This window comes from Aphis gossypii, chromosome 1 (assembly GCF_020184175.1).
Source record: "Aphis gossypii isolate Hap1 chromosome 1, ASM2018417v2, whole genome shotgun sequence".
In the NCBI taxonomy this organism is placed as follows: Eukaryota; Metazoa; Arthropoda; class Insecta; order Hemiptera; family Aphididae; genus Aphis; species Aphis gossypii.
Window position 1 is genome coordinate 22,250,437 of NC_065530.1, and position 25,174 is coordinate 22,275,610.

General features: G+C 30.4%; 1 protein-coding gene across 1 annotated transcript in view; it reads right to left on the minus strand.

The window, feature by feature from the left end:
- Nucleotides 1-24,101, minus strand: part of LOC114126624 (uncharacterized) — a 50,980-nt gene extending 26,879 nt beyond the window's left edge. The window contains 3 exon segments of the mRNA XM_027990618.2: nucleotides 1,755-2,052; nucleotides 7,418-7,554; nucleotides 23,058-24,101. Coding sequence (XP_027846419.2) covers nucleotides 1,755-2,052; nucleotides 7,418-7,554; nucleotides 23,058-23,376 — 754 coding nt within the window. The 5' untranslated portion in view covers nucleotides 23,377-24,101.
- Nucleotides 24,102-25,174: the final 1,073 nt, after the last annotated feature.

Below are 25,174 nucleotides of genomic sequence, written 5' to 3' on the forward strand. Positions count from 1 at the left end.
TTGAATATCTCTTGGATATAAAATAGAACTGATAGGTTTCCATCAAAACTTTTGGATATCATTTTTCAATGTTTGCACAGTACAATATACATAAATATTTATAAATTCTTATATACACACTACACCTACGCGAAAATTCACACAAACGCATGTCTGTTTATTATAACTTTTTTAAATATTTACGTATACTTTTACTATGTTTACGTACGACATAATGCCGTAACTCGTAGGTATACACATTTTGTTTCGACTATACCCCTAATGAGAATTGCAATAAGATGAATAATTATAGTAAGTAACAATAGTTATGTAAAAATTGGCTGTTGATATATATTTAGCATTTTATCTACCAATATTGGTTTTGCCAGTTTGGCATTGCAAGGTAGATTGCCGTTCCAACAACTATAAATTCAGAATTACCATAATAGTTTGTAATAATTAATTCGCTAATACGTACAAGCCATAAATAATTTAAGTTAATTAAAAAGTTAACATGTACGGAAAGTTTTAATGGACAGTAATAAAAATGTGTACAACGAAACTACGTTTAACTATCGTTTTTACGGTACCTGTTTATGCATAATTCTTATATTTTAAATGGAATATGTTTTTTATAGCTGAAATTGACTGCCGTTTTGAATTCATTGATAGTAAAAGTCTGTATATCTACGCACATCGCGTTTCTGTAGATTTAGTTGAACCTCGTCGTGTTAAGACCCCCGCTCGTTTGTGTATACAATATTGTTATTAGCCGTTTTAAATGTTTTAATAATCGTCTGCGTGGGATGTAGTGCACTGGATTTGAGCGAGTTACGACGGTAATACGCAACACACCTTTTCCGATTAATAATATGCGAACTAACGCCACATACGTGACCCATCCACCCACATAAGTGTGGTCTCGGGGATATAATATTATCGTAAATATTTCAGAATTCTCAGCGAGAGCGATTTAAAGCACGTTCGCTCGAACATAATAATAGATATGTATAGACATAATTTTTTCAACATTTTTTTTTATACATGTACAGCATTGTGCTACAAAATGCTAATATGCAAACTAAAAAAATTTACTACACCGTAAAACTGATTCAGTTTAATATGTAATTTTTATTTGATTTTTTTAATATGAACTGTTTACACATTTAAGATTTTTTTTCAGTGTAATGTATATATGTATTAAACATAAGTAAATACATTTTGTACTTTATCGATAAAAAATGTATTCGTAGATTCTTGCCTTGTACATTCATATATTAATTTATCTTTAAATTTGTTCTTATATTCAACTGGATATTTACAAATCAATTAGTAATCGACAATTATCTACTACGTTTGATTGTGAAAAAAATTGTCGTCGTATTATTTTCGATTACGAAATTCGAAATATCAAACGAACCCTGTACTAATAGCTAAGTTAATTTGATTTATTCTGTCACATTTTCCGAGGTTATTTTAATTTAAAGTTTTCTGGTCGTTTTTCAAGGACGTTTCCGGCCTAAAAATTTAAATAAAACGGGTACTTGATATAATGTTTCAAGCGCGTGGTGACATTGAAAAAATCCGTGACACGAATTCGTGTATCGCAGCTTTCAGCGAATTTAAGTCATGCAGATAACATCAGCTGTTATGTATGTTGTACATTACGAAACGTCAAGATTTTTCGCGGCTTTTTTCAAATATCAAATTCTCAATCACAGTCGGCCCAGGTCGTTTGACTACTACGGGGATCAATCATAGCGGCGATGACTTACTTGCAAACATTTTTTGCTCTCCGTACCGGACGACCGCGCGGTTCCGGTTCAGCATTTTGTAGCCCAGTCGGAAGTCGAAGTTGTAACCTGTGTTGTCCAGACTGGACAGCGTGAACAACCGGACCAGCAGCGTGATGGAATTCGTCTCGCTGTAGTAGTGGGCCGGCGCCCAAGACGTGCCGCACCAGCCTCCCGAAACGGCCGGCCTGTCCGATTCGGTGATGTGCAGGTCGCCGTCTGGACAGCCGGCGTTCGTGTACGAAGCGAACCGTCCGATTGTGAAACTGTCCAAAGTCACCTGCGCGATAAACCACATAATAACGTAAATTATTGGATATTGGTGTTCGGTAGCGATATAGTACACGAAGGAAACGTTTCCTAACACTATTAAGTGACGACATATTTAGTATTCGATGTACTTGTTCAGCTGATGTTTGAATAGATTAGATAACTTTATTAAAGGTCAACAGACATAATATTATGTTGTATGTGTTTTTCAATAAAAACATGCAACACAGCCAATTTTCGTCCAGTATAGAATACACTTTCTGATGTTAGATTTAATATTAAAGTAAATTGAACCGTTATAAAATTTTAAGGTAGGACGGTCTAGGTTAGATGAATCAACTCATAGTCTTTTATTGAAACATTAATTCCAAAGTGAATTAATATAACTATGTAAGCTTTTGCAAAACTCGCTTAAAATTTAATGAAGACCTATGCAATTCTCTAGATAATATTCTTGCCCCTTTAAAATTGATAATTGGTAAAATCGTTGTTATATTCACTGTAATATAACAACACACAATAATTTAAGTCTGTAAGTAACAGACATATACTAGGTATAAAATATTTTTAGTTTCATCTAATAAGCAACTGAATTGTTTCACCATTATTAATTTAAATATTTGTTATTATAAATTTGATATACCTATTTCACGTTTTTTTTTTTAAACCTATAAGTTTTAATAACCTAATAGTAAATTTTATTATATAGCCATTTTTTATAATAATTATTGAAATATGCAAAATCATATTATACGTATTTAGTTCAAACAGCAATAAATTAATTATATAATTTATTAAAAGCGTCAACGTATTTCAATAATACAATTTTAATATTATTATGATCAGACGGCGTAATGGATAGGCATTTTAGGTACATAACTGCCATTTTCCGTTAGCACGTCGTCTAATATTACAATATTATTATATTATTATATTGTCAATATTTTTTATAAATAGGATTTTCATATAATACCTACAATACTATTATAGATAAGTATTAATAAATAATAATAACGGCTTTTAAAAATACATCAAAGTATAGTATAGAGAAAAAATTATGTCAAGTGTAAATAAATACAATTTTAAATAATTGAAAGTTGAATGGCAATATTTTTTTTTTTAATTGCAAATGTATACAATAGTTATTATTTAAATAATTTTATTGAAACGTATGTAGCACTTAATAATTTTTATTTTATCGAATATTATTATTAATTTGTTTTTTTTTTAAGTTACTAAGCAGATGACTTCACGCCTCTTTCGGTACCGCTACTCTAAAATTAACAAGTATAAACCATTCATCACCAGCAATATAAAATATCAACTACATCAATGACTATTTGACTCTAAATTAATTCATGATTATTGTTACAATCAATGATTTTATTTAATTACAAAGAAAAAATATATCATAAAATATTTATTATTATTATTTATGTATTTATTCGTAGAAAAAAAAATCGGTCTACCATTGTGCCAACAGAAAAAAATAAATATTTTAAAAATTGTAATTGATTCAGACATTTGAGAATGAACTGTGGCCCAGATTCCCTTACTATTATATTCTAAGTAATGTAAAGTGTAAAGTGGATCCTAAGGGGTTAGTTAAAGGGAGACACAGCCATTTTTTTCCGCCTTCTCTAGTTGAACCGTTAGAGCACTGTGATGCGTTTTTCTCGATAAAAAAAAAAAAAAAAACTTTAATACACTTTGTCACTAGGTATAATAGCTACTGGAATTTAGAAGTTAGATTATATGTATAGGTAGTGCTGAGAAACTTTTCCTTCATTGCCAGACTTTTGAAGAACTTTACGAGATTTACGACGGGTTAATAATATTGAAACGGGTTAACGTTAGTTAAAATATGTTGATATATCTACTTCTACATAAAAAATAATTTAGAAGTATAGAGAAAATAAACCGTTGAATAGATTAATGATAATATTAAATTTATTAGTCTATAAAAACTATTGTAACATATTAACTGCGAGAAAAAAAATAATTTCAAATTATCAAATAATTTATATTACTTATAAATCTTACTTCTTTTAATTCAAAGATTTTTGAAGTTATATATCTAACACCACTATAAGTGTAAAAATTCAAATTCAAATGTTTAGAGTTTACAATCAAATCGGTTTGTCAACTCTAATAGACTTATTGATAATTATTTAGATATAATTTATATTTCATTAATAAATTGAAGTAATTTTTAGAAACGTAAAATACACAAAAGCATTGTAACCATTTATACGAATACAAAAGTATAACCTTGAATGAAATACACGTTATTCACTTACGATTTGGTACTATCTTAAATTGAAATTGTATTTTTGTTGAACTTTAAACTTTGAATTAAAAAAGAAAAAAAAATTCTAAAATGATTTTTTCTTTAGTTTCATTTGTGTAACAGTGTTGGCCAACCAAAAACAAATATCCGTCCACAGCGTTATCAACATTCAATGTTCACAAAATGGAAGTTCGTTCTTCCGAATATATTATAATACAACATACATATGTATTACACGTCTTCTTTCACAGAAGTAAAATTGGCACGGACCGTTTTATTTTCTGGGACATTAACATTGATCGATATCACTATCGCACATAATTTATATTACTTATCCCATTTTGTTCTCTTCGCAAAGTATTTATAAATATAATTTTAAAATATTATATCATATCATTATTATTATACACTGACTAACTGTTTATGTCTTTCACTAATAATTAATTTAAAACATTAAAATGATTTAATACTAAACAATTTGTTTATTGATATTTGTCTTTAATTTTTAGAAACAGTAATCAAAATTTTAAATTAAAAACAAATTTAATATCCTCAAAAAGCTGATTAAAAACATTTGAAAATTTTCTAATCTATTTTTTACTTATTTAATTGTATTTCGTTTTTTTAACGAAAATCTATTGGGCGTATACTTGAAAGCAATTTAATAATAAATCATTTCATGAGAAAAATTAATCTGAGCTGAATTCAGTTAAACCGCCTACCCACGTTTATTCAGTACTTTTTAACAGATGCCGACAATTTATTTTTATATTTAAGTAACTATTGAGAAAATCAAAGTTAGCCTCAGAATCCGCACCATTGATTTCGCAATTATTTATATTAAATTTAAATTAATATTATTATAAAATCAATCTCAGAAAAACAAATGATTGGTACTATTTCACTGTATTTTATTAAGTATTAACAATGTATTATATTGTAGGTTTTGTAATCAGTATTTTTTATAAAATTTGAAAGTAATTTATTGAAATTTATTGTTCAATTAAATAAGGCTAATGAAATAAAACTGATTCGTCAAAAATATAAATTGAAGTACAGATATGATCTGTGAACAAAAACAGTTGTATTTTATTACTCAAAATTGAAACGTTGATTTTTCTAGATATTAAAACATCCATTAAATAATAAATTGTTTTTATTCAAATACAACAAAACCGTATCACAATAAGTATAAATACAGTTTAACTCCAACACAAAAAAAAATTTTATAATATATACGAATAAATATATTTTTCCTAAATTGATTTATTTTTCGAATAGGTACAGATGTAATAGAATTCAGAATTGTCATTTATAACATGCATGTTATTGTCTTAAATATAAAATAAACTATAGCTATTAGCTACTGTATACTATTATAGTACTCACTCATAAGTCCACAGAGTAATATAAAATATCAAAATATTGTAAAACTAATACTAATACAACTATTATTTAAAATTATTTTCTATGATTTCTGTTTGATATGTACCATAATTAATATACAATTTAAACTTTAATATTCGATATCGATTGTTAATAGTTAAATAGATTATAATCTTACAACATAATATACGTTTTTTTATGATAATATGATTGCTCAATGCCATGCCACATAAGTAAATAATTTGATGTTCATTTTTGATGATTCTCAAACATCTTTGTACTATTTCACGGTTAATCTTCTCTATTCTTATGATAAGTATGTCAACTTATTAAAACGATAAATGTTTACAGCCTATTAATTATCAAATTATGTGCTGCATAATATAATATATTATGCTGCATTTAACAATCTAATTTATGTCACTGCGTTAGAATGACTAAACATATTATGTGTTTCGCTAATTGGATAAGCGAGTTTTGTATTTAATATTGATATCACTCTGGTTTCTAGCATAGTGAATACAATTCATATAATACATTAATACGATTATTCAATTCACATTATTGAATTTTCCGTTATAAAAGTAAAATTTATCCACTTTATCTCTTCAAGTGGATTTATAGCTGAATTGAATAACTTATAGTACTGCCATTGACATTATGCTAAAATATTATTTATCCCAAGGATAATACTTGAATAATTTCAAATTTACATAATCTACATGGTTTAATATTTGTTAAAACTTATTTCCATTTGGATGATAATTGTTTTTCTTCAAATTAATTCAGTACTTCCCTACCTCTAAAATTACATTTATTAATTATTAATTTATAAATAATATTATAGGTATATACTTACATTAGATTTATATATTATAATATATTATAACGAAAGGCAGTATATGATAATATTATTATAATTTATAAACATAAAAATGTATAACTTTAGTATAAATAGTATTTAAGTACCTAGTTATTTAAATTGTAGATCATCCCCAAGTGTATTTCAGATAATATAACTATATTTTAAATCACTATACAACATGTTAGAATAAAATTAAAATTTTTTACTTAAACTAACCAAATCTATATGTCAGAGACGCGAACCTATGACACGTGCATGCTATTTTAGTGACACACGCAGTAACTGTCAACATTTATCGAATGTAAATTTTTTTTTAAGTTTAAAAAAGGATCATGAAATTAGTTGACACGCAGGGAAAATAAAATCTAAAAATTTTTTTTATATCACAAGCGGGTACAAAAATGTTCGCCATCCCTGCTATATGACCTCTATTTTTCTCATCTAAATTTTAAATATTATCTTATCATCTACTCGTACTTGTTAAAAATTCAATTTTCGTGCATTGAAGTTCTCAGAAACACATTCTGTTAATATGAAACTTAATGTATACTGTCATATAAAAAAATAAAACTCAAAACTCTATGACGATAAAAAATAGTGAAAAAAATATTATTTTATAGTAACTTCAAACAACCTAAAAAAATCTTTTCAGATATTAATATTTTTTTTATAAAATGAGTGTTAGTTAAAAAAAAAAAACCATTCTGCATATATTGAATTTCAAATTGGGAATTTAGATCTTCTTATTTTAATAATTTAATTATATATAAAATTAAAGTATATCCGACTGTGCTATTATATATGAAGTTAAAAATATTTATTAAATATTCTTACTTGTATTAAATCTCCCAAACGATGACCTGGCGCAACGAGCTTTATAAAGCAGATGAATGGTAATTTGTCGGGTTTTGGGCGATGTAATTCGAATTCGTACGTTTTTCCAACATCTCCATAATAAGTTCGATTGCACGCTGTAAATAAAATTTTTTTTAGTAAACCAACAAACATTTATCGTGTACAGTTAATATTCTATAACAATTGAAATGAATCTCCACCGGGTAAGTGGTAGCTACTACATAGTGAATATAATATGCAAAGAGGCATATAGAGTCAACACTCGTATAATATTATAATCACAGACATACGCGTCGTTATAATTGCTGAAATTGAAAACCTTCGTCGCTGTATAATAATAAATCAAAACTTTGTCAGTAACGCTTTTTAAGGAAACTATATATATATATAACATAATATTACAGAAAACTACATGCACGGCGGCGGTAATATGTATCGTTCGTTATAGCTCATACTGCAGCTGACGCGTAACAGAGTAATAAAGTTTACAAGCTAAAACAGTTATAATTTTTGCAGAGGAAAAGTAAAGAACGCAATTTGTATCTCGGACAATACACGAAAGACTCAATGTTATTTTCGGAACAATGTTTCGGTTTCGTGCATGTCATGCAACAGCAGCTTAATCTCGTTTAACAAAAAGAAGAGAGCAGGGTAAAATAAAACCGTCATCGCTTATTATATACGGCTGACAGTCCAATGAAATATGTTTCAACAAATTTGCGCAAACAAATCATCATTTGAACTGAAAACTTTATAGTATCATTGAATTGTTAGAAAAAATATGTTTATTACCCGAAATTGCCAACAGTAGAATTTTACGGTGCGTAGCTACGCGTACATGGCGTATACATACTACTAACACCACACGCGCACGCAATGGCGTTCGATTATCTATTGAAATGTATTAGAGGATAAAAAAAAAGCAACTTCTACCATATAATAATCGTTTCGATATAGGTATAGACGACGGATACCGACCCGAAACTTCTTTCCCTTCGAATGCGCAATTATTATTAATAAAAACTCGCAGGTAGGTACTCACGATTTGAAAAAGCGAAAAGTTTGCAAGTGGTTTTTACAACCGGAGCGGTAGTACACGCAGAGCGTTATACATTTGTTTATTTAAATTGATGTATTTGTATAACGGTAAATTTACGGTGATGTATTATTTAATAGCGACGGCTGACAAGTTCATATTACGGTATAGTCCCATCGCGTTTCATCAAATCGCCGTGTAGAATAAAGTAATTGGTTCTGCAACGATCGTCGTTTGTACTTTGATATAGGTACATATCATTATACAAACATAACGTGTTGGTGTAAAACACATATAGGGGCTTGTATAATATTATACCTACCATCGGAAAATAAAACCGTTTCCGGGGAAAGGTGACGGGTGCTTTCTGTTTTCACACGATAATAATAATATGGTGGTTATCCGCAAAACACGTTGATTTTCTCGCGGAAAATTTATTGTCACATAACATTTCATAAGGATAGAATACACGATTAAAAGAACTCACACGAATAAAACATATCGTTATACATACCTACTTCGATTTATGAGCACGAAATCTAAAAATGTACCTACGAACTTCGTTACGAACCAAAATCGTATTGACGTGCGTTATGCAGGTGCGGTATACAATAACACACCGCGTAGTCGTGTATAGACGGCGGTCGCGGTACTTTTTACCGGACTTCGGGTTTGACAATTATTTACAAGCCGTCCCGTCAAAAGGATTACGGCCGTTTGCCCTGACGTAATTTATTCATCGACCGCGGACGAATTATAATTTATAATTGCTCTATATGTCACGACTGCTCGCCCGAAAAATCACCAAATTATACCCACCTAATAGGTACGAGTGCGTGTGTTTTGTCGGATCGCCAGTAGCGGACCGTCGCCACCACCGCCGCCGCTGCCGGCCGAAACTTGACCCGCACGATATTTACATAACAAACATCATGTAAATGTAGCGGGCACGATACTATAATGTTTATAGGATTGTGTTCGAAGCTGGCACATCGTCGTGATAATAATGTCATTATTACCGCCACCCCCCCACGCAACGAGATCTTCGGTAGGATGAAATATAGCAGCGTCGTAAGTATAATATCCGTACGCGTATCGTTGTAATATTATTTACTCGCACTCCACGTCGAAGGCGTCCGCATTGCGGTTCTCGCGGTGCCAACGCCAAACCTACGTTCTCTGCACGTCACGGATGCCGGTTCAAACCGAACACTGTGCACACGAAGTTTAGATCAAAGCACAGAGATGTGATGCACAACATATTTACAGTATATACATCACGATATTCAAAATATATTGGACGCAGTTAATTAGCATATACGCCCGAGGCGAGAGGACTTTACTTCAATGGTACACACGTGTGGGCGCCATGTGGTCTTTAGATATAACGCCTCCCCTAAAGTCATATACGTATACCATACACTTCTCCCGCGTTTACTCTAAACCAAAGTTATAGATATATTCTAAATAAATACGATTTTTATAAATTAATATATTATTGTATAACAAATTATTTTTTAATATCTGTGTAATATCGTAATAATTAAAAAAAAATAACAAACTGCCTTAGTGGAATTGACCGCGAAATAAGCAATTATATGCGTTTTGTGACTGATCGCGTCAGTAGACAGCATTACAGTCAAATAACGTTTACTTATTGTACCTTATACTAAAATAAACATATTCAATATATTTTAATAAAACGTTTGAGAACGAAAACTTTTTTTCAAATTACGCTATACGTCCAGCTATAAACTATATAAAATTGTGTTTATGCGGTTGTTCAGGGAGGGGGAGTTTCGGCCATTTGGCCATTTAGAAGTAAAAATTGTAGCACTCCCGCGAGTCCCATAGTTTAGATTGGATGTGCGCCTCCTATATGGACGTCTAGCGTATATAAAGTAGAGAGTGGAAAGGTTGTGACGATCTCGGCCACAATTTTTGTAAAAACTGTACACACGGTCGTTTGGTGTCGGATTTCCGTCTAAAAATCGTGAAAAAAAACCCATCATCGATGAAATTTATTGCGACTATAAAATCGAGGTGTTTATATTATTATTATATTTTCTTCGTCATTCGTGCTCCTCACAAGAGGATTATATAATACACCGCTGCAATGCTCGCATAAAAAAAAAAGTATATATTTATAATATAATCCCACACACATAATATGGCAACAGGTGCGCTGTAAAGTCGGATCGGCATCGGCAGAAGAAAACGTCGGGCTATACAAAACTACACGTAAACGTAGACGCGAGAAAGGGGTTGTAGATCGTGTACGAGTTGCCCTTACGACCGCCATCGTGTATATCTACGTACATGCACAATACACGTATTATTATATATACGAGGTGGAACTGTATATGGAACGAATGGTACAGGTATAATACACGATTCGGATGGGTTATGTGGGTGTGTACGTATATATATGCGACTTAACCAGCGGCGATATAAACCGATTATAACGGGGTAAAGAGCCTTTTATGTTTCCGGATATATAATAGTAATACTCAGAAAACAATATATATATTATATTTTATACAGGTGTAGATATCGTACACGGCTGCAATATTATCATATCACATAAAACATTACCGGGCAAAACGTCACAGCACTGCACATACGCGTTCCGGACGGATTTATGACGCGCGATTCGGAATCGTACACTCGGCCTCGTTCGTACAATATGATAATGATATACATAGTACAGGGGTGGCCAAACTCTTTTCGGTCACGATCTACTACAAATTATACTTCACCACTGTGGATCGACTTCCGCGGAAAATCGTTTTTATTGTTTTGAATAACTATATGTATGATTATTAAGAAACACAATGGGGGCGCGGCGTGGTCCTAAAAATAAATTCTAACGTTTTTTCGTCCGCGATCGACTGTTTGGCCGCCCCCGGCATACGATATTATAATATAAAACGGTTTATAAGCGAGACGCACCCCTATTGTACTCGCGATAACCGTCCGTGTACACATATGCGTATAGTCGGTATACACTGACCACACGATAATATTATGACGTGATTGATGATGACGTGGTCGACCGAACGTCATATTATAATACATATGGGTACGAGAGATAATGTGCGTAGGGACAGCGATTTTATATTATTATTATTATTGAAACGCGTCGAGTTGGCCGGAGAGTAGAGTTACTTCCTACCTGTACAATCGACCGCCCGTATACGCGTGGCGTTAATTGAATTATTATTGCCGCCGCCGGTGCGCGGGTGATCGGTTGTATAGTGTGCGTGTGTGTGTGTGTTGTAAATATTATAATATTATATACTAATGAACACTATACGAAACGTTTCGCCGCCGAGGTGTACGTTATAATATATGCTGTAGGAATTATTGTCAGGCTCGTAAATTAATTTCGTGTACGTATAATAATACGAGAGAGACGTAAATAATTACACGATTGCAGTGACGCGTATTACATAATATCGCATGCATAATACTATAATTCATTGTGTGTAAATGTGTGTGTGGGTGTGTGTGTGTGTGTGGTGTGTGTGTGTGTGTGTGATGACGAACAGATTTCAATAACGACAAACGAGTATATTATAATGCGATGTGCAATTATTGTTCGTATCGCTATTGTAAGACTACGAAGGGTCGTTATGAGAGGCGCCTACTCCAGAATTCGGAGCACGCATAGCTTTCCGTCAATTCGTTAACAGTGTAAATATAGTTCGCGAATTAAAGTGTACATACGCGAATTAAATTCTCCGTTGTTTTAAAAAAAATATATATCAATTGTTATCTCAATTTTACATATTATAATTTGTTTTGAATTTTCTACGGGCGTCGAAATGCTCTGACCTATTCAAGAAATAGCTACACCGCGAGCAGATATTGAAATATCTGTCAAAGTATGATACAATGTTTTGTTCATGTTGTCTACACTATACCGCGTCTAATGATTTCCAAGCAAATTTTAAAAAAATCACATTCCAAATCATAGCAAACAAATAGTTGTAAAAGTTCAGAATATCTGACGCCAATAATGGACGTGATAAAATGTCGGAAAAACGATACCGGATATATTTAAATATAGATTAAATATTGTACAAAACACAGATAAATAATATTATTTTTATCCTGAAAAAACAAAATGTAAACTTAAATAAATAAACAATAAAATATGACCAAAACTCAAAACCGTGTTTTGGCTTATATATATATATATAAAAACTCGAGAGAATTTTTAGCACACTCCGCGGCAATAATATTTTTACAACAAATGTATGCAAATAACGCTTTAAATGTTAATCTATTCTAGCTGGTCATAACTATGGATTTTTTTCAGGACTCTCAAAGCCCCCTCCCCCATTTAGTTACCCATTAACCCATTACGTATGCAGTACATACGTATAACTATAGGTGTGGTTTTCGCGTCCACATTCACATTTTTCGGTTATACATTACCACAAACATCATTATTTTTGTAGTAATAAAACAATAACAAGTACAAAGTAATACCATGACTTGATTATTTATAATAACTTTAAGAAATGTGATAAGTAATGATTTGTTATCATTGTACATGCTACATACAGCGCTTTTTATTTGTATATTTTCATTGATTTTTTCAATTTTTGTTTAACAATATAATTATTTAAAATAATTAATTACAAAATTTTATTTGTGTATTTAATTTCATTAATAATTATTTATTATATTATATACTGTAATGTTTCTGAACTTTAAATCGTAAGGATCAAAATCCAAAATACAAAAAAAAGGCATCTTGTCATTTTTCATTTGAAGCAATATTTCTGGTAGAAAACGTCGTCCGTAATTATTTAATATTATAAAATCGTGAAATCGTACGTTTTTCTCTTTTAACCGCTTTTATTTCGAGTACCGTTTCGAAAATCGAAAAATGACCTCTTTAAAGTACCAGCTCAAGAACATTACCTTTCAGAAAAGATGCTACACTTGGTACTTTTGAGCAAGTTTAGGAGGAAAAAAGTGTTTCCAGGATAAAAAATAAAAATAAATAAACATCATTGTAAAACCAATACATTCCTCGCTTCACTCCAAATCTAAAATACTGAGGTGTATTATTTCAATTATTACCAACCGTCCATAATAAAACCAAAAATAATTATGTAGGTATCTAAATCTTCACTACCAAAACATTGAAGTGTTTAGTCTTCTACTTTTAGTATATTATAATAATTATAACAATAATATTTAGAATCAGTCAATAAAGTGGCAGTGCTTAAATAACACTAACACCTTACATCCTATTACCCAATTTGACAAATGTTTCCTAACTTTCTAAAACATATTTTATGGAAAATTTGAAAGTGTTTTAAAAAATCCATTTTTTTAAAGTCTAAAATAATATTTTAATTTATTTAAATAGATATTACCATTAAGTATAGATAGTATAGATACTATCTATACTCAATAGTATTACTTTGAAAAAATAACTTAAATTAATGTCTAATAATCTAAATAAAATCATAAAAAAAAACTGTTTACACTTATAAGTTATAATACTTTAATATTTAGATATATATAAATTATAATAAGCAAAATATTCTCGAAAATATTATAATCCATAAATTTAATCTATAAATGACATATTGCTTATAATTTGAATATCTTCAGGTACCTATTCAACTCAACATAATATATTGTGCTTTGAATGCAGTATTTAGACTGGGGGTGAATCAGACCTGTGGGTGCAAGCACCCCCTAGTACCCCACCCCTTATGTGCGCCTATGATATTCATCGAATTATAAATTCTTTTATACTGTTATTTTTATTATTTAATGTGATCTCTGAGACAGAATTAACAATTAATATTGTAATACAAAAGCTATTTACAATAGCCCATAGCCGTAATACATGTATATATTATATCCATTATTATATGTTTTTCTTATTTTTCAATTTCACGCTCAAATTGATTGTTTTTTCAACTTAAAAGAATTCACAAATCGGTATATTGTTGAGTCTAAAGTCAACATATGTACGCGTAATGAAAATATACAGGGTGATTTATCACAAGCATTATGCTCATCCCTAATATTTCATTTAATAATAATTTTTCAAATTTTTAAGGTTTCAATAATTTTAAAATATTTAAATTAATAATACCATTTATGGAATATTTTAGCCTATTTTATTTAATGAGAATCGTTTTTTTTTCCTGTACATTTTTTTTTTTTGCATGACTTTTTGAACTATTGAAGTATCTAAATAAAAATTCAAAGGATTAGTTTTCGAGAAATCAAATATTGTATATTATTAAAAAAATATTAGGTTCAAAATTATAGATTTGGGAAAGATGGGAACTATGAATATTAGAAAATAATAGTAATTAAATATTATGATCTAATACTATTTTTAAATTATTAAAAATAAGGCAAATATATTATAAATACAGTAGAGTTGTGATAAGTTGTAAACCTTTAAAATTCAAAGTTTTTTCTTTGACTCCTGAAGTGTTTATAAGTTCTATTTGAAGTGTTTAACTCAAAACACATAAATTGAATACATTTCGATTGTTTATGTCGAAAGATAGGTGGGAGATGGTAAACTGTAGCAAAAAAAAAAAAATCTAATTAAATATTTACACAAAAAGTTGTTTGATGAGTGGTTATTTATCTGTGTGGAAAACTCTTAACTGGAAAAATTATAAATATTTAATGCTTTGATATATTCTCCATTAATATTATATAATTGTTATATAGGTAACTACATCAATAAATACGTTCTCATAATGTGTTATTTTTAGTATTTATGAATTTAATATTCATAAGACATACTTTAGATTATTTAGAACATAAAACATAACTCGTCAAAAAACGTACAGATATTTAATCTTTTTTTTATCATGTACCTACGATAAATTTACGTCATATAATGTACGATGAACAGTATATAATTATTATTATCTTTAAGTTTATTAAGACTGTGATGTATGGACTATTTGTTGTTGATTTTAACTTCCGAGTTTTCAATCAATAAACATTAGATACTGTCTGTAGTCTGTTTATTTTAATAAAGAGAGAATAGTAATCGTCATGGTAGTATGACGTGTACTATGTAGTTATGAAGCACGTACGTACAATGCATATTGTATAATACTATAATATTTTGTTACAAAACTATACCTATATAGTATGTATGTTTTCAGAACCGGATATTATTGTCTGGAGGAGTTATTTAGGTGCGAAATTATTGTGAATAATAAATACCTTGTATAACTATGAACGCAAAACGCAATGAATACAAAATAAATCATGTTTAACTGAACTATGGTATAAAATAAAAATACATTTTTCATCCTTTAAACGAAAGTTGGTTTTTGTCGATTCGGAATTTCGAATAACCGTTAAACAAATAAGATAATATATCAAAATATAGGAATGTGAAAATTATAGTTTCATTTAAATAAATGTAAGTCAAAAGGAATAAATTCGGTATACATTGTGTATAATGTATTGAAAAAGAAAAAAATGGTATTGGCAATTTGCCTCTCTTTTTTAACCTGACACGATAAAAGGATAAAGAAATCACATTCAACAGGATAGTAACTAACAACAGTGAACAATTTTGGTGCTATTCCAAAATGCATTCGATAGTGTTACACATAATAGTTAGGTATAACTGTTACCATTAAGTATACACTCTAGTAAAATTTTACTCAGTGGTATTAAATCGACAAATAATAGTTTTTTTTTCATTTATATAATAGGTATAAGCTACAATTGCTGACCGGTTTAACGTTTTTATGTTTTTAAAATGTCTAAATAAATTATTGGAATAAGCTCTTAAGCTGAAAACTGTACATAAATATTATCTTTTTTTTGTAGGTATAGGTATGAAATTAATGTTAAGTTGTATACTATCGAGTACCAGTTACATTATTTTATGGACTATCATGAACGTTAATGTTTTAGATAATATTATTAAATCTGATCTATTATCTGAATCTGTATTAGATGGTCAGTATATACTACTACAATATACACACAATATCACGGGCTTAAATTTAGAATATTTAAGACAATTATTTATATATTTTTTAATATATTTCTCAAGTAATTTACAAACCGAATTATATTATTATTCATTGAATACATTAATCAGCGTAGTCCTGGATAAAATATTCATATTATGATGACGTGAAGACTAATAATGGTGATATTTTATGAGTATTTGATAATTCAGTCACTTATTGGATAGAATGTGTAAATTATTACGTTTAAGTTATTAATAATATTATTATATTATATTTGTAATAGAAGTTACTCGATTGGTAAAGTTACTAATCAATTAAAATCCACATGTTTTAGTACACTATCTAATTGTATAGGATGGAATATAATTTTGTATTTATTTAATCTGAATAATAAATCACAATTTCAATTTCTTTTCAAGGATAGGATTTAAAGATATGAGATTTGAATTTAGAGGATAGTATAATTTAATGTAATGATATATCCTAAGAAATCCTATTAAACTCTATTGTACATGCATATTGTAAAATCAATAAATAAAAAGAATGAATTTTAAAAAATGTATTAAAGATAAAACGTTCTTATTACTATGATAACTTATAAATTTAACGTATTATTATGAAATAAGTATTGACCTATATAGCCATATTCACAAGATGTTATAAACCGATACCTAAATCATTAAATTAAATTTTCCAATTAACACATATAATATAAAACACTGAAAATAAGCTCATGTAATATATTTAAAATAAATATACATCTACTCATAGGTTATTTATAGAAGCATTAAGCTTTCTAGTAAGAGTAGGTATATTTACATTGAAAAAAAAAATGTTTCACTCTTGATATTTACTTTCCGCCATAGGAATTTATTTTAAATAAATTCTGATCATGAATGTTGATTCTATGTATTTATTCTTTGAATATTTTTAGGTAGTTAAGTTTAAAAATCATTTACTAATAATAACAATAGATTGTTAAAAATAAACGAAATGTTTTCGTTCAATTTGCAATATGGTTGCTATAAATATTACTCATAAATTAAACACAAAAATAACATGATTGTTATCTAATATTATAAAAATATAAATTCGTAATAATTACTAAGCAATATCAAAAAAAAAAAAATTCGTAGAAAATTTTATCAGAATATTTATATTTTAAATTGCATTATAAGCAGTTATTACTTATTCATTTATTAATTGTTTTATATTACGATAGAACTATACCTAGAGCTATTACCTAATTATTCAATTATAAAAATATTTTTTCTTTTTAAATTCATTTGAAGTACTATGTTTCTATATGTCTGTACTAGAAAAATTTCAGAATAATTTTATTTATTTATGTAAATGAAAACGTAATTTTTATTTCATATAATAATATGGTAATATGATTGAGTTTACGATTGACTTATGATAATATTTTCTTTTCGATTGAACAAAATAACATTAAATATAAATATTTACCCACTGTTAAATAAAATACTTTTTTACAGCGAAAATTATAGAAGTATAAATGTAGATAATTCAATTTGAAATATTAAATTAATTATTATTTATTATTGTTTTTACAAAGAGCTAAATAGGTTATCACTAATGTGTAAAATTATGGGTGCAGTGCATATTTAAGGGTATTTAAAACCGAAACTGTTAATAATCTAATTTTTGCATTATATGTTAATATTAAGATCAATATCATATTTAATCCATACATTTAACCTTTAAACTATTGTGTGTAAGATGTATAAATGTTTTAATTATAATTTAAAAATAATAAAATTAGTAGCAATTTTTAAGACCAAATTTAACATGGTTTTACAAATTAAGCGTATTAAAATATATAATATTTATACCTACATAGTATAAGTATTGAATGTATAACGGAAATAGATTTACGAAACTTTACAGACTTAAAATATATTATAAATGCTATTCTAAAGAAAAAGGTTAGATATAAGCCATTAAAAATACAGCTTAAGCGTTTTAAGCGTTTCGATACACATAATCAACTACGGAAAACCATAAAAATGATAATCGATTTCAAGTGCATTATAAGTGAACGAAACGCGATTGAAGTCATTGATATTCTCAATACCGATAGCAGTTAATGTATTATAATATGTATAACAAATTTTCTTTATAGGTGAAGATTTTAAAATTATTCAAACTATACCTGATAATTCATTGGATCATTAGTACCTATAAGGTGATGGTTAAATTAATTTATCAAGATAATTATGTTTTACTATAGTTAATCATTTTTCCTACAAGTATATATAATTTAATAATTACATTAATGAAATGTAGGTGTTAGTAATTCTATAAAATACGAGATAATTCCATTAACTTCCATTTATTAGAAAATATTTTGTACGAAGAGAGGAACATAAATCGGATTTTTATATACCTGCAATTACGTTTTAATAGAAATGAATAAAAACTGAGATTATGACGATGTACATTATAAATTTATAACTAAAGCGTAGATTTATATACATTAAAGAGTTCAAATTTAACAAAATATATGAAAATTATAAAAAAAAACTTTTATTTCTTCATAAACCATGATCATAAATATTTAATAAATAAATAATATCAATGGTCCGAGATTTTAATCGATATTTTCTTATCTTATAGTCCTTTCTATATAATATAGTTATGTATCGATAGCTAAATTAAATTTAAATATCATTATTAGTGACCGTTGGTTATATATAAGAAATTCATATAAATATGTATGATATATATATATATATATATATACCAAAATGATCATATTTTTTTTATATGTTTAACCAAAATTTGAACAATTTTTCTTTTTTTAATGCTTCAAACATTCCTAGAAAAACCCTAAATCTACTCTAAAATTTGAAATAAAATATGTAAAATAATTCATCCAAACATCAAAACCTTAAAATATTCAAAATTATGCATAGAATGAGTTCTATATAATCAATTTCTATGTCATAAAACGACTCTTGTGCTAATTTAACAATGATCAACAAGAATAAATATGCAAATGCACACTAATCCGTACTTTAATTACTACATAATAGAATTATTTGATTTTGGAACTATTTGCATAATATTTAGTTAGTGTCCATACAAACTAGTTTTCATTAATTTTATATACTTTCAGTGTATTTTTATTTGTCATCCACCCTCAATGTAGTTAAATATTATTATTATACATCGTAAAAAAATGTTCAAAACAAACAAAAAAAACTCGATAAAAAGAAAATATTTCAGATTATCTAAATTTGTTTGCGAATATATAAGCACACATAAAATTTACTGTATACAGAAAAAAACTCAGATTTGTTTACACAGTTATGCAGTTACACATAAACGTGGCGCATATATTATATCTTTATATTTTATTACACGGAATGATTCAAAACGATTTACACTCGAAAGAAGAAAATATTATTGGATGTGCCAAGGGCAACCAACGGTAAAGTTTGCATGGATTCTATCTATTTTATACTTCTATATAAATATAATATACGTGTTCTTGCTTTTAGATTTCCCTAGAAAATAAAACTTCAGAAAATTATTGCTCTCTGAGGCATATACTGTATTTGACGCTTTGGCTATTTACTTTGTCGATATTTCGATGGTTTCAAACAATTTGTACTTATTTCCGTCTATTTTCTGTACTTTCATTTTACCTACAGATTATTTTGAATATATACAAAGAAAACATAATATTTTATTTTAATATATTAATAAAGGGTACAGATGATATTATGTTTTTAATAGATATTTTCTGTCGCCGCATCGTAGCTGGTAAAACATTCGCATATCGACGTTGTACAATTATTTTTACGTGCCCGTGTACGCAAGTTTGTACGCCACCGTGTTATGTTCAATAAACGCTAAAACATTTCGAGTGGTCACTGAAAATCTATACATTTTCACCGCAAACTCCCTGAACCGTTGCTTCTCGCGTAAACTATACACATGACCTCATTACACGCGTGAAATCAGAAGTACAATAATGATATGTAAAACTGTGTTCATAATACGGACAATCGACCAAAACTATTTGGCTGCTAACACAAATCAATTTCAAAACCGATGTAAGTACATAGGTAATATTAATAACGAAGCGTCATGTTGAACCTATATTGTGAACGATTAATTTATAGTTGTTATACATATAAATGCGAGCGATGCACATCGGAGTACTTTAAATATTGCATACCTCTGTGAAACGTGTAAGCATCTATTTACTAACAAATATCACAGAAAAATAAACGAACAAATTGAAAACGTATATTTATTTTGAAATCAAAAAGGGTCTACTCAATCGAATAATTTAAACGTTTGATTTATATAAAAAAAGTATCCATTCTAACCTGTAATATCTATAGGTACAGTAAACATTTTCAAAAGCCCACTATAGTGACAAAAACAACTATAATAATATAGTTAACATTATTGCGTTGTACTTAATATGATCTCTTCAAAAATACAATACTTGTTCGACAGACGATAACGTTTTAGAATAATCAATAGCTATTGTCCTATTCCCAGCAGCTGATGCACATTTTACAAGGAGGTGTATTCTATAAAAATGTAAAGTTTAATAGCGCCGTGTTTTATTTTGAAACGGGAAAAAATAGATCGATGCGATGGAGACTCTTGTTGGATTTTTTTATGAAACTAATAAAAGCGACATAATCTCTTTAAATTAAGCTCGACTACAGAGTATTCCCGGATATTTTGGAGTGCGATATTGTGGCGATTGTGTTAGCGTTGTGATTGAATTTGACGCCTGTCGAGTTCCATATAAATACACCGGCGCTTACAATTATCAAACCGTCCGTAACGCTAATATAAATATTGGCAATATACTTAATTATAAGTTATAACAGCACTTACGGCTAATTACAACAAGAGGAGAAGTAATTAAATGACGGTAACGGCTGTGGTGTACAGGGAATAAAAACTATAATATCCAAATCGATGAACAACCGATTGACTTATTATACAGTTTTGAACTATCGAAACTTTTACCGCGATATACTGAATTGCAGTTATATTATAATATTACATCGCATTAAATGCTATAAGAGACTTCCGACAAAATCACAGCATGATATTTCGTGAACATTCCGTACATAAATATTAAATATTTTAATAAATAATAGTACACGGGTACTTCGTAGTTACTAGATGATGTGCAGTATTTATTAAATCGACGATTGTTGACGGAAAGTTTTCGACCATCCGCGGTCTGCGGCGTTCCGTTGTATATTATTCATTTGGTTATAAATATTGCAACGACCATTTCCCCGGTAAACGAGACGGCTATATAATATATGATTTCCGAGTCATGGCCACGTACATCATGACCAGAGGATTTCATTTCACACATTGCAGTTTTATAGGATGAAAATATTAACATTTAATTAATAAGTTTATCAATGATTAGTGTAAACCGATCATTTTACTTACAAAATTATAATAACTACCTATAAAATAAATCTTATAAAACACGAATATCAAGAAAAAATTGAAAAAATTATAACTCTGGATGAAAAATGCTCAACAACTCTTGTACTCCGAAAATTAAGACACGTGAAAATATAATATGACATTGTAGTAATCGAATGAACCTAATGAGAGAGCTTAATAACGTCGTGTCTGATGAATTTTAATTGACACTTTAGCAGTAATTTAGAGTAGACACTGAGTAGAGAAACAGATAAACATGAAAAAAATTAGTCAGCAAAATATTAAACATCAACCGGTTCAAAATAATGTCTATACGGGATCTACGCTGAGACGACTGAAAATGTTATCGCGTAAGCTTTCCCGCAGCAGTGGGTCAATTCCATTAAGTAATATTTCGAGGGGCGGTAGTTGAGCAACCCCGTTACATATTATTGGAGTCGCCGTCTTGAGTGGCGGGAAAATGTTCGTTCTCAACGTCCGTGATGGCGAGAGAAAAAACTCCACTGCAAAATTTAACAAAACGCAATAATTTTACAGACCTCTATTTTCGAAAACATTTCGTGTATATATATGAGTATATCATCACACGTTTAGAGTATAGACATATATACTATATATATATATCATATATTATATCGATATAAGGGTGAGACGCGCGTATTGTTATGAAATGTCAAATATTAATATTAATATTTTTTTCGTATACTATAACGAATGATGTAAAAAAATGACCTACAGCTTAACTTTAGTGTTGAGTTCGTCGGCTTAACAACGGACGATTGTCGCACTTTAGAAAACTTGCAAACAAAATGTTAAGTTCCGAAACCAATAGTATCTTTATCCTCGAACTCGACCAAAGTGCTATAATCGATTCAATCGTTCGCCGCAAAACTCTCGAGCAGATTACGATCCCACGCGACTTTTAGTTGTACGCGCAAACAAAACAGTACCTACCTATCGTTTATTATCGTTTAATTTTTTGTTTCCGATTTTTATCCTCTATTATTATACACTCGCCCGCTATAGATTCGTTATTTTATCTAACTCTTTGCGGAAACGAGGCCGCGGATGACAGTTCGAAAACAAATCTTTGTAAATCATCGTTGGTTGAACTCACGCGTGCAGTAGTGCGGTTCGTCGGACCCGTCCGGACAGTCACGCCGGCCGTCGCAGTACTTGACGGACGGCACACACCGCACGGCGGCGGCGGCGGCGTCTTCGTCGTCTTCGTCGGCGGCCACGGAGGTCGACGATGAGGAGGTGCACGCGAATTCGGAAAGCGCACAGGTCGCCGGTCTGGTGGACACGAGCTTCGCGTACGCGCCACCGCCGCCACCGGCCACGGCCACCACCGCCGCCGCGACCAGCATCGCCACCGCCGCGGCCGTCGCAGTCATTATTATTGTGGTGCGACGGTATAATATACTTTGACGCATACCACGGTTATTGGTGGCGGTCGGGATATACCACGAGTGAATACGGCGTGCCGGCGGCCTATCGGGCTTTTGGGAACAAACGGAAATGCAGATCTACCGCTATCGGAAGCGCATCGTCCGTTAGCGGGCGCGGTGACGACGGTCGGGGGGGGGTTTTTTTTTTTTTTCGAAATCTCCGGTCACCGCGAACTCGACACGACGGGGAGGTAGACGCACGTGCGCTGACGACGGCGACCGCAAAACTTCGGACTCGGTATCGTCACGCCGCGCGAGGGTGCCGCGTACCTACTCGCGCCAGAGTCGTCACTCGTCGTCGTCGTCGTCGTCGTCAGTCGGCGTTGTCGTCGTCGTCCGCGATCGGTCGCCGCGGGATCGCGCGTCGGAGGGCCGTACGGGACCCGAGCGCTCCGCGGACGAGTCCGCGCCCTGACCCGTTTTTCCCGACGTTGGCACGAACGCGCTCGCACACTGCGGCACAATCAATACTGCCTAAAGTGAAAACGCCTACCAGATGTGTGTGTACACGCGCTCCGGCCGCATCGTCTCCTCTGCGGTGTTCAAAAAAAAAAAAAAAATCTCTGGTCACGACGACGACGACGACGACGACAATAATTGTGATGCGATAATGAGTAAACGCGGTGCGTACAACGTCGCACATAGCGACCGTCGGCCGTCGCGCGACAACGTTACCGGCCGACGGTTAGGCTCGCGTCCCATAAACGCGGTTGCACGCGCGACGATTATCGTCTCGCAGTACCTTGGTCTTGACCACCTCCAGTGCACGCGTTTTACCTCCTTATTTGTACACATGAAATATACGACGACGGTGTCGCGATAGATTCGACGCATATCTATATAGATAAGACCTATAGGTGACTTTAACCTCCCCCCCCTCCCATTAATTAGAATCGCTCGGGGGGAAATCGAAAATAGCTCTTAATTTCATAATCCATAATAATATATACCTACGAAAATTAATAAGTTTAAGTTTCAAATACAAGTCTTAAAATCTACAGAGCAAAAATATACTCAAAATTGCCTATACATTACCTAATAAATATCATAAAAGTTGTTTGTTCATTACGTATAATATTACTTAAAAATGTTGAAGAATGTCTTTAAAACATTGAAAAATGTAAAATAAAATTTACAATTTCAAAAATGTTGATGTCTGAATTGGATCATAAAATTTAAGATTCTAAAAAAACGAAGTCCTGATTGCATAAATCGTCATGTCCAAAAATGGACCCAAATCCATACGATTTTAATTCGAGGACTTATTATTGTATATATTAATTAGTTATTTCACTAATATTTTATTAAATATAATCTAATTATACGAGTAAGTCATAAATCTAGTATTTTAAATCTTGGTGGATATAATTCAATAGAAAGTATTCAAAATTTAATTTCAAAACACTGTTATAATATTATACACGTATAACAGAAAGAATTTAATTCTTCATATGATATATTAACTCCTGTATTCCACCTTAGGTATTTTTACCTTTTGTATATTCTTTTTTCTATCCTGACTAACGACTCGTGACGGACAGCTGCCACCATCTGAGTACGGGCATATACAATCACTGTCTTAAAATTTTCGTTTTCATTTAATCTTCTTGCAGAAACATTTCAAGCTCTTTCTATTTTTCCATTTAGACATTTTTTTTACGCAACGTATTATTACAGTGTTATATGTAGTAGTTGTAACAGGCATCAGACTGATCAAAGGCTACAATAACATCTGAAAAATCATAATATAAAAGCCTAGATATTTTTATTTTTTTTACTGAAG